General features: G+C 40.9%; 1 protein-coding gene across 1 annotated transcript; it reads left to right on the top strand.

Moving 5' to 3' along the window:
• Positions 1-62: 62 nt before the first annotated feature.
• On the top strand, positions 63-2,879 carry mrpl22 (mitochondrial ribosomal protein L22). The gene is made up of 7 exons (XM_053478683.1): positions 63-170; positions 273-315; positions 1,313-1,439; positions 1,533-1,598; positions 1,849-1,926; positions 2,010-2,079; positions 2,596-2,879. Exons 1-7 carry the CDS (start codon positions 143-145, stop codon positions 2,802-2,804), a joined length of 621 nt encoding a protein of 206 aa, XP_053334658.1. The 5' UTR covers positions 63-142; the 3' UTR covers positions 2,805-2,879.
• Positions 2,880-12,327: the final 9,448 nt, after the last annotated feature.

Raw genomic sequence — 12,327 nt, 5'->3', positions numbered from 1 at the left:
GTTAACCACTTATCCACACTCAATAGTTGTGTTATAATATGATATAACATTCTTTTTTACAAATATCTTCCATACAAGAAGATAACGAAACCCAGGCGTTTTTACGACACTGCCGGAAAACAAACTGTATTTTCGTTCCAACATGGCGGCCTCCATGGTGACACCGAGTGGTACAACCGAGCTCGCGCTTTATATTTATACTAACAAAGTTTGCATTGATGTCTGACTGTAATGTTGTTGTTTTTTTCTTAACGATTATTTTCTTTCCTCAGGTGCTACACTACTGAGTCGTTTGTTTGGACAAATTCCTGCAAGGTGTGTAATGTTAGTTTACATAGAGAGAGCTGGAGATGATGTTCACCAAGGACAATGACATCAATACAAAAATATATATTGTATATTTATACAGTTAATTACAGACTTATTAGGATTTTAAAAAATAACATCAAAGGTTAAGCCATAAGAAATAAAAAATATACATTTTCATGGATTGTCATTCCAATTTAATAATAATATGAATTGCTATAAAATGGAGAATCTATACAAATAAAAGAATTGTCTGTACATTTGTCAGAAAACTTCTGCAGTCATTAGATCTTTGCCTGAAGTTTAATCTGCACCATAATCAAATCAAAACATTGAGTAAAAGCGATGTTATGAACAGGTGGATTTAATAATCTACTTTAAAATAATCTACTAATGCGCTACTGTCTCAATGTAAACAAACACCTGCACCAATAGATATTAATTAGAAAAGATAAAGTGAATATTTTTACTGGGATTAGTTCATATTTTCACTTTGGCTGAAATAACAGCGCTGAAGTGGTATAAGTGAATTTTAACACGCTGGAGTGGTTTTAAGACAAAACTTCATCTTTATCCTTTGATCTACTTTTTCCATTTCTCATCTGTGATTCACTCTCCGATTACCGAACAGGGAGTGTATTTGTCTGAGCACCAAAGAAGGACAACTTAGTGTAAACAAGGCGTAAGATACTCAACCTTACAGAATGGGATTTCTTTGTATTAATAAGTTAGACAGAGAGTTCTGCTGTACAGAGAGACACACAGACATGTACGTGGGCTTCAACCTCAAATAATGATCATAATAATAATAATAATAATATCACTGATTACATTAAAGGCCAGCAGATTATTATTAGCTTTAACATTTTAACTTTTTCTACAAACTCTTTTAACATTAATGACTGGTACTTCAGCTATTATCTAATATGGTGCATATAAATGTATTGAATCTGAATGATATTTTGTTTCAGTGATAATGAGTGCATTGTTTGTTCTTGTGCTGCAGGGTTCTCGCACCGTTCTCTCAGACATCGTGTCTTCACACCAGCACAGCGTTAAACAACAAGAACTGGGAGAAGAAAAATCGCATCTTATACCCACCTCAGGAGAAGGATGAGCCGCGGAGACTCGCCGTCAGTAACCCCGCTTTCAGTACCAGCTGATGAAGTGTTGAGATTATATATTTTAGAATTATATCTTAACACTGTTTGTATTTTTTTGTTTAGGAGGTCTTTCATTGCAGACGTCAGATTAAGTACAGCAAGGATAAGATGTGGTACCTGGCCAAGTTGGTAAGAAACAATGAACTACGACAGGACATCTCGTGTGAACCTGTTCATCTGTGTGTGTGTTAATGAATGAATGGGTGCTTTTATCCAGAGACTTATAGATGAGTCGAACGGGGTTTGTACACCCAGTTGTTAAGGGAGCAGATTGTAATCGTTAAAATAGAAAAAAAATAAAAGTCTCATTTGTCTGTTATTGACACGCCTCACTTTGTTGCTCGTCAGCAGACCTTTACAGTTTGCTTCTCTGTGACAGATCAGAGGCATGACCATCGACCAGGCGCTGGCTCAGCTCGAGTTTAACGACAAGAAAGGAGCCAAAATAATAAAAGAGGTAACTGTACAATCTGTGTCTTCACACCTGGATGTCCTGTTTGAACATCTGGACCGGGATTAAAATATGATTTTGAACCGCAGGTCCTTTTGGAAGCTCAGGAAATGGCAGTGAAGAACCACAACGTTGAATATAAATCCAATTTGTATGTGGGTGAGTGTTTATAAGGTTACGAATCATCTTGATTTCAACCACAAATGGAGGACACAGATTCGTGTTTTAGGTCTATGAGAATTAAGATTGTGGTATAAAGAGTGCGCCTCCTGTAGGATTATAAAGAAACAGCGACGGTTTACCTCTTACAATCTTCTCACAAGTGCACTTGGCGCTTCTAACGTGTGCGATTTTAAAATAAAAGACTATTAATAGGAAATAAATATGAAAAACTGAGTATTTTGGGTTTTGATAATGATGATCATTTTGATTGCATGCAATGAGCTCTTTCTGTATGTGTGTGTGTGTGTGTGTGTGTGTGACAGTTAGAGCTCTGCATATAGTTTCTGTTATGAGTGTGTGGAGCAAAAAAAAAAGTTTTTGAATCAGTTTTTCCTAAAAAAAATAAATAATTGAGTTTAAATGTTCACGCTAAGTTGATGTTGATCATAAAGTTGACACCTGAAGTGCTGAAAAATGCTCGTTATCCTTCCTTCTTCTTCTTCTTCTCCATAGCCGAGTCTTTCTCGGGTAAAGGCCAGTACCTGAAACGCATCCGCTACCACGGCCGCGGCATGTTCGGCATCATGGACAAGGTATACTGCCATTACTTTGTGAAGCTGGTGGAGGGCGCGCCTCCCGCGGTGGAGCAGAGGACGCCGTTTGACGAGGCCAAGGAGTACGTGGAAGAGCTGAAGAACCGCACCATCATCCACTCGCTCTGAATCCATGCAAGAACTCGTCTGTTTGTGTAAATAGTATCCGAATAAAATGATTAAAAATGTCTGAAATTTAGTGAACATTTTGTGCAGATGTGTGTGTGTGCGTGTGTGTGTGTGAGGGAGAGAGAGAGAGACATGCCATAGAACTTTCCTCGCCGCTCTGCATGACATTTTCCGCTCATGACATTTTCCTCCATCACAGTCTTCATTAGCCGGATGATGAGAACAGCCTCTGCCTTTTACCTCAACCATTTGATGGCACCTTCTTCCCCCGTTTTATTGCCATGTGCCCTTTAGCTTGAACCCGACTAGACTTGTTCAACTCTCGAACGTGTACCAGAGCAGAGCGGATGATTTCTCAAACTCGGTTGTGCCTTCCATTAAAAAAAAAAAAAAAAATCTGATGCATGATGACGATAATGATGATGAGGATGATGATGGAGCACATCAAGGCTGCCTTTTAGCAAAGGGCATATTTATTAAGCTGACCTAATTGGGGTAATAACCGTAGTATTTTATGAGATAACAGAAGCCGTAAAGGCATTTTGACAGCGATGTTAATTCTCACTAACTCATCGTCTATTCCACTTTATCACTGTATTCAGGGTCGCGGGGGGCCTGGAGCCTATCCCAGGAGACTTGAGGCACGAGGTGGGGTACACTCTGCATGAGGTCTCAATCCATCACAGGGCACACACACATAAACACACACACTACAGACAATTAACCTAATTTGCATGTCTTTAGACTGTGGGAGGAAACCGGAGAACCCGGAAGAAACCCACAAAGCCACAAGGAGAACATGCTGGAGTCTATCCTAGGAAACTTTGCGCGGTACACAGTCACTCACACACTACGGGCAATTTGGGAACGATAGTTAGCTTACTCTGCATGTCTTTGGACTGTTGAAGGAAACCAGAGAACCTGAAGGAAACCCACCAAGCACAGGGAGAACATGCAACCTCCATGCACACCGACCCGAGGCGGTAATCGAACCCGGACCATAGAGGTGCAAGGCCACCATATCTCCTTTTACGATCAATTTGTGCCTAAATATGTATAATCCGGTTTAGTTCTACTGTATCATTAATTCATGACCCATGATGCTCTAGAGAAGGTCTGCTTCAGCCTTGTAAATTATTTACACATCAGTTTTCACAATTATGAACTTCTTTTCCAATAATAAACGTTTTTTGGTTGTTGCGCGCTGATCTGAATCTTTCGTCGTTTAGCCGGCTGATGGAAGTTTTCATGGCTAGGCCAGAATACCGAGTCCACCGCACCCCAACCAAACGTTTTCTCCATAAAAGCCTGCAATCGGGTCGATTTCAGTTTCCAGCGAACCGAATCACGTCGCTGAATCCTGCCAGGCTTAAACGAGCCCTCGGAGCCACTTCACAAAGTTTCATTATTCCCCTCATTAAATTAGGATGAGTCTGGCGGTGAAACCCGGCCTGCTTTGTCTAACCGTGCATGACGAGAGGATCTGATTCTTTAAAGATTAGGTAGAAAAGCCACAAACTGTGTGGTTAGGGAAGTTTTAAAGGTGGAAAAAAAAAACATCCCTGGGCACAAAAAAAACAACAACAACAAGGATCACATCACACACCTCCTTCACCATAAATACAGGTTAAAAAAAAAAAGCCCAAAAACATTAAATCCCACTCGGCTCTGTTTTATGAGACAGTGTAAAAGTGATAGTGTGTGAAAAAGAGCGGCTGCCTTCACACCGTGGAGAGTTTCTAATTTCCTGACAGTTCCACGCTCGTTGGTATCGTAACGCTAGCCGTCTCCCGAGGTGAGCGGCTCTTCATCTCGCCGTCTGTAGTGTTCTTTAATAAAATGCCGTCTCCTGGCCCCAATTCAGAGAGACGAGTGCCCCCAATTTCAGCTCGGAGCCCTGTGATCTCCCCGCGCTTCTGAGGATCGCAAGAATGAGATATGACAACCTGAGTAACTGTTCTCACTCTGTCTGTACGACTCCAAAACTCGGCTCAGTCGAACCGCACTTGACTCGACTCGACTAGACGCGAGCGGCTGCAGGAGCGTCACGATGCATTTCCTCAATGTCATTTAAAATATCGATGAAATATCATTTTAAAAGCCGTACATTTATATTACGTGTAAGAATGTATGCTAAAATGAAGAGGAAAAAGGAAATAAAGTCACTATAACAAATACAGCGTGTTGTAGAAACACCGAAATAATTGAACACAGACGAGTCTGATCCTGTAGCCTCACCGTTCCTCTTGGGTTCCTCTCATTCCATCCTCATCAACCATCATTCCTCTGCTTTTTTCCAGAGCGTACCTCCATCTCTCTAGATTTTCCTTCACCTGTCCCCTGCTCTCGCTACAAAGCCTTTTATACAACAGTGCTGATAATAGACAGTAACAGCACTGTGATGTTTAACTCTATTTATGACTGTACAGTGGTTAATGGCACTAACTGTGAGTCGCAGCGTGGGTGAGAGTAGGTCTGTACAGGAGAGAGCAGCCGCTTGCCAATACCCACATTCACAACCAGTCGCAGAAGCGCTTTCAGCAAGAACACACATCTGATAACGTTAACAACATAGTAATCGCTTCTAAATCTGGAGGTCGTGCTGTTATCAAGACGGCAGCGATATCTTCAGTACTCAGGCTGCGTCCTCGTTTCTACGACCGCATCACAGCCGCGCCGATATTCATCACAACAGCACGACCTCGAGTGTATTATTTCTTAATTATAACCGTATACTTATACTTATACTCATGCTTGAGGCTGCGTCTCTGTTTGTCTAACATTCATTTCCTCATTTTATGTTGCTGTCCTGCATCACTTTCAAGTTGAAGGTCAAAGAAGGTGAAGGTAAAGGTTTGAGCGTGAACAGCGACGGATATTTAGGTATTTTAGTTATTTAAAGAAACTGTCAATTAAAATACAAGCTAGAAACTGGTGTGTGTTTATCTCCGTTCAGTGTGTGTTTGTGTGCGGAATACCACCATTCAATAATCTAAGAATGATTTTAATTATAAATGTGTGACACTTTGCACTTTTAATGCCTTCATAACACTTATATTTAACGGTGTTGAATGTTCTTCAAAACACGTTTCTGTTATGACTCTCTGTGATGCACCGCAATAAAATGACTTTTAGCAAATGAAAAAAATCTTGATTCGAGCCAAATTTATGTCCAAGTTCTTAATATAATTGTACAAGATTAATAAACCTATTTTTAGACCACCTGCACTCATTGTAAGCATTAATTTCTAGCAGGAGCAAAATCACATGCCAAAATGAATAGTAAAGAAAAACATTGCCCCATAACGTCACTAAGTCTAGACCTGATCAACCCCAGTTGCAACTTCACCAAGCGTTCAATGATTTTTTTTCCCCCCGACCACATTTCCTCCACAAAGTTATCAGCATGGTTTTATCCATCCAGGTTTTTCAATTATGTGTTGCATGGTTCTTGGTTCTTAACCCAGGTCCAGCCATTTCAAACCTCCTTGAAGTTGTTTTCTTTGCAATAATTTGACCCTGCATCTTCCCCTTCATATCTCAAGCTTCATCATATCAACTACTTTAGTTTTTTGATCGTATGTTGTGAAAGGAAATAATAAATCAAATAAGAAGTTTAATTCCAGAAACATGGCTGTAGTAGAAGCAGAAAAAGCACTTCACGCTGTACTGTTTACGACAGTGTCGGGGTTCGATTATGTTCGGCATCAGTGGTACAAGTCCTCGTGAACCATCTGCTCCTACAGTATAGAGACGTACAGTATTAGAACGAGCGCATTAATATAAACTTGCATGTTATAGAAAGCTAATCCACACCTTCTGGTTTGAGGATAAATCCAGACTGCGGTATAATAACACATTACATTCATACCCCTGACTAAATCCAGCCCAGACTCCTCCGGGCCCGAATCAGAAGCCCGGTTGCCCTTGAGAGCAAAACACAAACGCCACTTTCATTCTTTATTTATCGCCGACTTTTACTCGGCCATGCTTCGGAGAAATAATTCCAACCTCTCCACATCACCTCCAAATAAACTGATTTGAGGAGAAGTGACAGACAAAGGAAGACCAGAGGCAAGTGCATGAAGAACGAATTTGTGATCCAATTACTGTCAGGGTTTCCACTTTCCTTTCAAATCTGACGGAATGAAAGGATGATATGGAGGAAGGGGTGCAATCCGGGCCTGATATGTTTGCATTTAAATACAGCTGACGAAGTGACGCCCATGGACATATGTCTCAGTTAGACCTAGCTCGTTAAGTTACTAGTTAATTAACTGATTGACGGTTAATTAACTGCGATTAATGACAAATATCTTAAATGAGAGTCAAATATATATAGAGTTTATCAAACATACGACTAATCCAATGTTTAGTCAAACACTCATTTTTATGCATTTATTTTTTTGTTCTATTGCCAGATAAAATAAACAATTGTTTCTTAAAAGAATCAAAAGTACAATACAATAATATAACTGTATAAACACAATCCGTCTAAATACAGAGACTTAATAACCTTATGCTTTATTTATTATAATCTTGTATTAAGAAATCACAGATTAACGTGATCTGTTCTGTTTGGAGCCGAATGCAATCCTATATTAATATATAAAACAAAATGAGATTGGATAGCTTTCATGTAGGAGCGTTCAAGTCAAACCGGGACTTGTGATGAAACTGGAGGTTGAAATTTACATGTGCTGTAAGACTTCAAGCACAGTACGATGATGAGACTCTTAGCCACAATAGAATTAAACGGTCTAAAGGTTTTAAACAAGGCCATACATACATGAATGACGATCCCGGCCGATGTGGTACGATCATTGAAAATCGATGGATAATTTGTCATTGTCTTGTGGAAGAGACGCTTCTGTCTGTGTAAACTGTACAGACAATCATTCATCAACACCACTTGCACATTACAGAAACTCTGACGGGAGGTATTTCCACATCCCCGTACAGCCCTGATCTTGCTTTAAGACATTCCCATTAAAGGAGTTCCTGGGAGGCCAGTGTTTAGACATGAATCAGACGGACAGTTCAATCGTAGCTGTGACAAACTGAGAAAACTTTCTACCTTGATGGTGTCCAAGCACTAGTGAGACACTGGGATAAGTGCATTAGTGTAGAGGGGATTATATAGAGAAATAAAGGGAGTCTTTACTTTGAGAGCTGTGTTGTTATTCTGCACAATCAAAAGTCCTGCTTTGACTTAAACACCCCTTGTACATAGAATCGTTCATTTCTTCTTTATTGCAGCATGGTAACCTTTTTTTTTGTTTGTTGGAAAAACCAGGAGAAGGCATTACAACAATCAGTAAAATTCAGCTTGTTTTCAGACACGCTGCTCGTTTCATACCCGTAGGTGTCACTGTTGGTGTTTTGCAAAGCCGGCCGACTGAATTATGGAGCGAGAAGAAACCCTGATTTATTGTGGCACACATTTGAGATGCTTGAAGGCAGGACTGTTTTACAGTTTGTTAAATGTGAGCTAGGACGCATTGGTCTTTCTGACTTTGGGATGATTTGTGCCTGTAGTTAAGTCTCTCCTGTTTCTTATTTGACTTCTTTTTAATCTTCCAGCGTTGTCCTGCTCAAACTGCTTTGTCTCAATTGACTGCGGAAACAACAAAAATGCACTTCAATACAAAATCCTTACTCAGAATCTCAGGAAGATCTTCTCAACCCCCTGAGTTCGGCATGTGACATCAAATCAACATGGCCGCAAACAGACTGCGCCAAGGAGGCATCGGAAAATAGTGTACTTGCACCTCCAGGGGCCAGGGTCGATTCCCGCCTCTGTTTCCTTGGAGTTTGCACGTTCTCCATGTACTAGGTGGGTTTCTTCCCAAAGTCCAAATTTCGCGTTCACAAATTGCCTGTATCGTGTGTATGTGTTTTTGTACTGTAATGGATTAACACCCTGTTCCGGCTGTACCACGCCTTATGCCCTACAGTAAGTCTCCTGAGATAGGCTCCTGGCCCTCTGCGACCCTGAATACAGGATTAAGCGGTAGAGGCGATAATGAGAATCAGGCTGTCGGTATCAAATGTTTATCCGGTGACCCAGAACTGTTACTCGCACACCAAAACATTGATCAAAATCAAAACACAAGTGACACTTTAACAATGTGGCCTTTTTAACATAGCTCATTTACAGTAAAGGGGATAAATAGTTACACAATCACAAACTTTGACAATTTAGAAAACTGTACCGTTTTCGAGACATGGTGGCTTAGTGGTCTGGGTTTGATTTCCACCCAGGGTCTGTGTGTTTCGAGCATGTTCTCCCTGTGCTTGGTGGGTTCCTCCAGCTACTCCGGGTTCCTTCAGTGAATGTGAGTGTGTGTATGTGTGTGTGGGCCCTGCAGTGGATGGGCACTCCATCCAAGGTGTACCCCACCCCGCAACCCTGTATACAGGATAAAGTGTTATAGACAATGATTGAGTGACCGAATGAGTGATATCATTCTCCAATAAGACGGGGACTGGTGGCACAGTAGTAGGCTCGTCTGCTGTGCCCAGGTTCCGGTTGGGTTCAATTGCCAGTCAACGCCCCGAAATCAGTCATTGGGGTTGCAGGGCATTCTTAGTGCCAGTCCCAAGCCCTCATCTTAAAAGAAATTGGGAGAGCTGCACCAGGAAGGGCTCGTCCAGCATGAAAACCTGTGAAGAATCAAATGTATGGATCTGACGGTCCGCTGTGGCGACCCCATCATAGGAGGAACTTAAGCAGGTTATGTTCGCATTACCAGCCTGAAGTGTCTCAAATCCTAATTTTGACTGTAATATGATAACAGATCTGAGTTCTGTCTGAACACACTGAACACAATCTAGTGAACGGATCTACAGTATCTCACCTTCGTACCTGGTCCTAGATCGGTCACTTATTCGAAACATGGTCATGTCATTCAGCAGATCTGGATGTAACACGTCACACAATCCTCACTCATATTACATGAATTCCTTGTTTTATTTCCTAATAGTTTTTCCTTCACGTGGCGATAAGTGTTCCAATACTATATGACTTTTTAAACTCTTTGCCATATCTCATCCGGTCCATCAGAACAGGGGTCTGATGCAAGCTTTCGAGTGGTGTTTGAAATGCCTACCTGATTACTATTCTCTACACCCAACAATCAGGAGCGCCATGTAGCATAATAACGTAGAGGACAAAATTCGCCACTTAGGTAAACTATTTTTTTGTCATCATTTATAACCATTATGTGAACAGGAGTTTGTAATGGATAATTCATAGCTCATATATCAGAAATGTGCGCGCATCACGGTGACCTTGTTTCTTACGTAAAAGCTGAGATCTTTCGTGCGTGAGTGTGTGTGTGTGTGTGTGTGTTTTCTCATTTTGAAAACCTGGCAATTAATGTTGACAATAGACATACTTCCTTTATGGAACCAAATTGACAAAGGAACATCTAAAACCGATCAAAACAAGCTGCTAGGCTGTCCGCTAGGTGACTGAGTGTTGTCAACTCTCAACTGGGTATTGATCTGAGAATTCACTAGATAGTACCTTCGAGCATAAATCAAGCGTGACAGCTTCTTGACTTCATTTACTTCCATCCATCCATCCGTCTACCCATTGCTTATCCGGATCCAGGCTGCAGGGGCAGCAGTCTGAGCAGAGATGGCCAGACTTAGCCTCTCTCCAGCCATCCCCTCTAGCTCAAACCCAGAGGTTCTCAGGCCAGACCAGATACAATCTCTCCATCTAGTCCTGGGTCTGCCACCTGCCAAGGTGGGCATCCAGGAGGCATCCTTATCAGATGCCTGAACTACCTCAGGTAAGGGCGCTGACTAAGAGCTACTCTTGACCCTTATGAAAGACAGATCAAGGATAGGATTTGCTCAGAACCAGGGCCCCGTCCTAGAGCCAGGCATGGGAGGAGAAGCTTGTTGATGAGTGCCTGATGATCCGGTCCTGACCGATTAGTCCTGGCCAGTCTCAGCTTGAAAGAGCTACATGGGACCATCTTCCTGTGGTCCCACCACCCGCAGAGGGGAGTAGTGAGGGTCCGGTGAAATAAAAATGTAAGTCGCTCTGGATAAGAGCGTCTGCCAAATGTAAATGTCTGCCAAATGCCCAAATGTCCGGTGCATTCTGGATTGGGTGGCGATTACAGCCTTGGCAGACCAATCCTCAGCTAGTTTTACACTTTAACTTCAAAATCTATAATCTTGACGCGACTCTGGGTTATTCCCAGCCTGAAATAACATTAAAGCACCAATTCCTTACATCTTATCTGTATATGTGCCTTAGAAGTCCATTGAGTGCTTTCTGATTTCTCTTGTACACCGAGCAGAGGCGTTCAGCTCATAAGAGAGGCCTGAGCATTTTCATTAGTCTTTAAATCAGTGCAGTGCCTACAAATGTGAACACCGCTTATAATTCAGGACGCTCGTAAAGCCTCCACTTCTGCTTTATGTGCTGCGAACGCCATTCTTACTGTATATCCACCATTCCCATTAACTAGCTAAATAAGTCTAGCTAAATAAAATATTCATATTTCCGACATGAAGTGCTTCAGGAAGGTTTAATGTGTTTGTGATTTCTGCATTATTACTTTTGTACATCAATTTGCAATAAAAGTATCAGAATAATACATTTGAACAAATAACTGCTTTTTAAAATATGATCTCATTACAATACTTGAGGATATGGTTTTACTTTATATGTTTTTTTTGTGTGTGTAATTTGCATTGATGCTCTTCACATTAGAAGACTGTACGCTGTCAATCAAGCTCTCTAATTAATAATTAGGCAACTAGACATCTCTAATTCAAGCACTAAATGTTTAGCAGCAACAGACGGTCTGAGACACCGGAGGAAGATGAGCATTCCTGACCCAATTTGTGAGCTATCTTGAGTTTTAAACACATTTTCATGATCATTATGTACAAATCCCAAACTTGTGAAGGTCTCGTCATTTCACAGCTCAACATCCAAACTGCGGGACCTGGTACAGAGATGTGGTTATCTGGCTGAGTGATCTAGGCATCTAGATAATAATAATAATAATAATAATAATAATAATATTACTGATTACATTAAAGATCAACAGATTATTATTAGCTTTAACCTTTGAACTATTTCTACAAACTCTTTACCATCAATTGCATATACTAACTATTTAATATAAATAGATAACTTTTTAGATATCATGTAAGAAACCTTTTTGCTAACCATCTCAGTTTTTGATCACCTCTTTCTTCACATCACTATATTATATATGCTTTCTACCTAAATTTTTTTTCTAGCTCGCAACATTTCTCTATATCGTCTCAGCATGGAGAGCCCACTGTGAGCCATAAGGATGCTTTTGTTTTAATTAGGCTATCCACTGCACCATATGGACGACGCAAATGGCAAAATCCCCAGTGTTGAATCAACACCCTCAATGTTGAATTAATTTTTTGCGAATGTTCATTAACGTCCAGCTGGATTTATAAAACTCAGCACCTCTCGCTTTCTCTTATATTTAGGATTCTGTTCCCAAATGATCGA

The sequence above is a fragment of the Clarias gariepinus genome, chromosome 19 (assembly GCF_024256425.1).
Source record: "Clarias gariepinus isolate MV-2021 ecotype Netherlands chromosome 19, CGAR_prim_01v2, whole genome shotgun sequence".
Lineage (NCBI taxonomy): Eukaryota > Metazoa > Chordata > Actinopteri > Siluriformes > Clariidae > Clarias > Clarias gariepinus.
The sequence above is the reverse complement of the archived record's forward strand: the minus strand, read 5'-3'. Positions and strand labels throughout refer to the sequence as shown.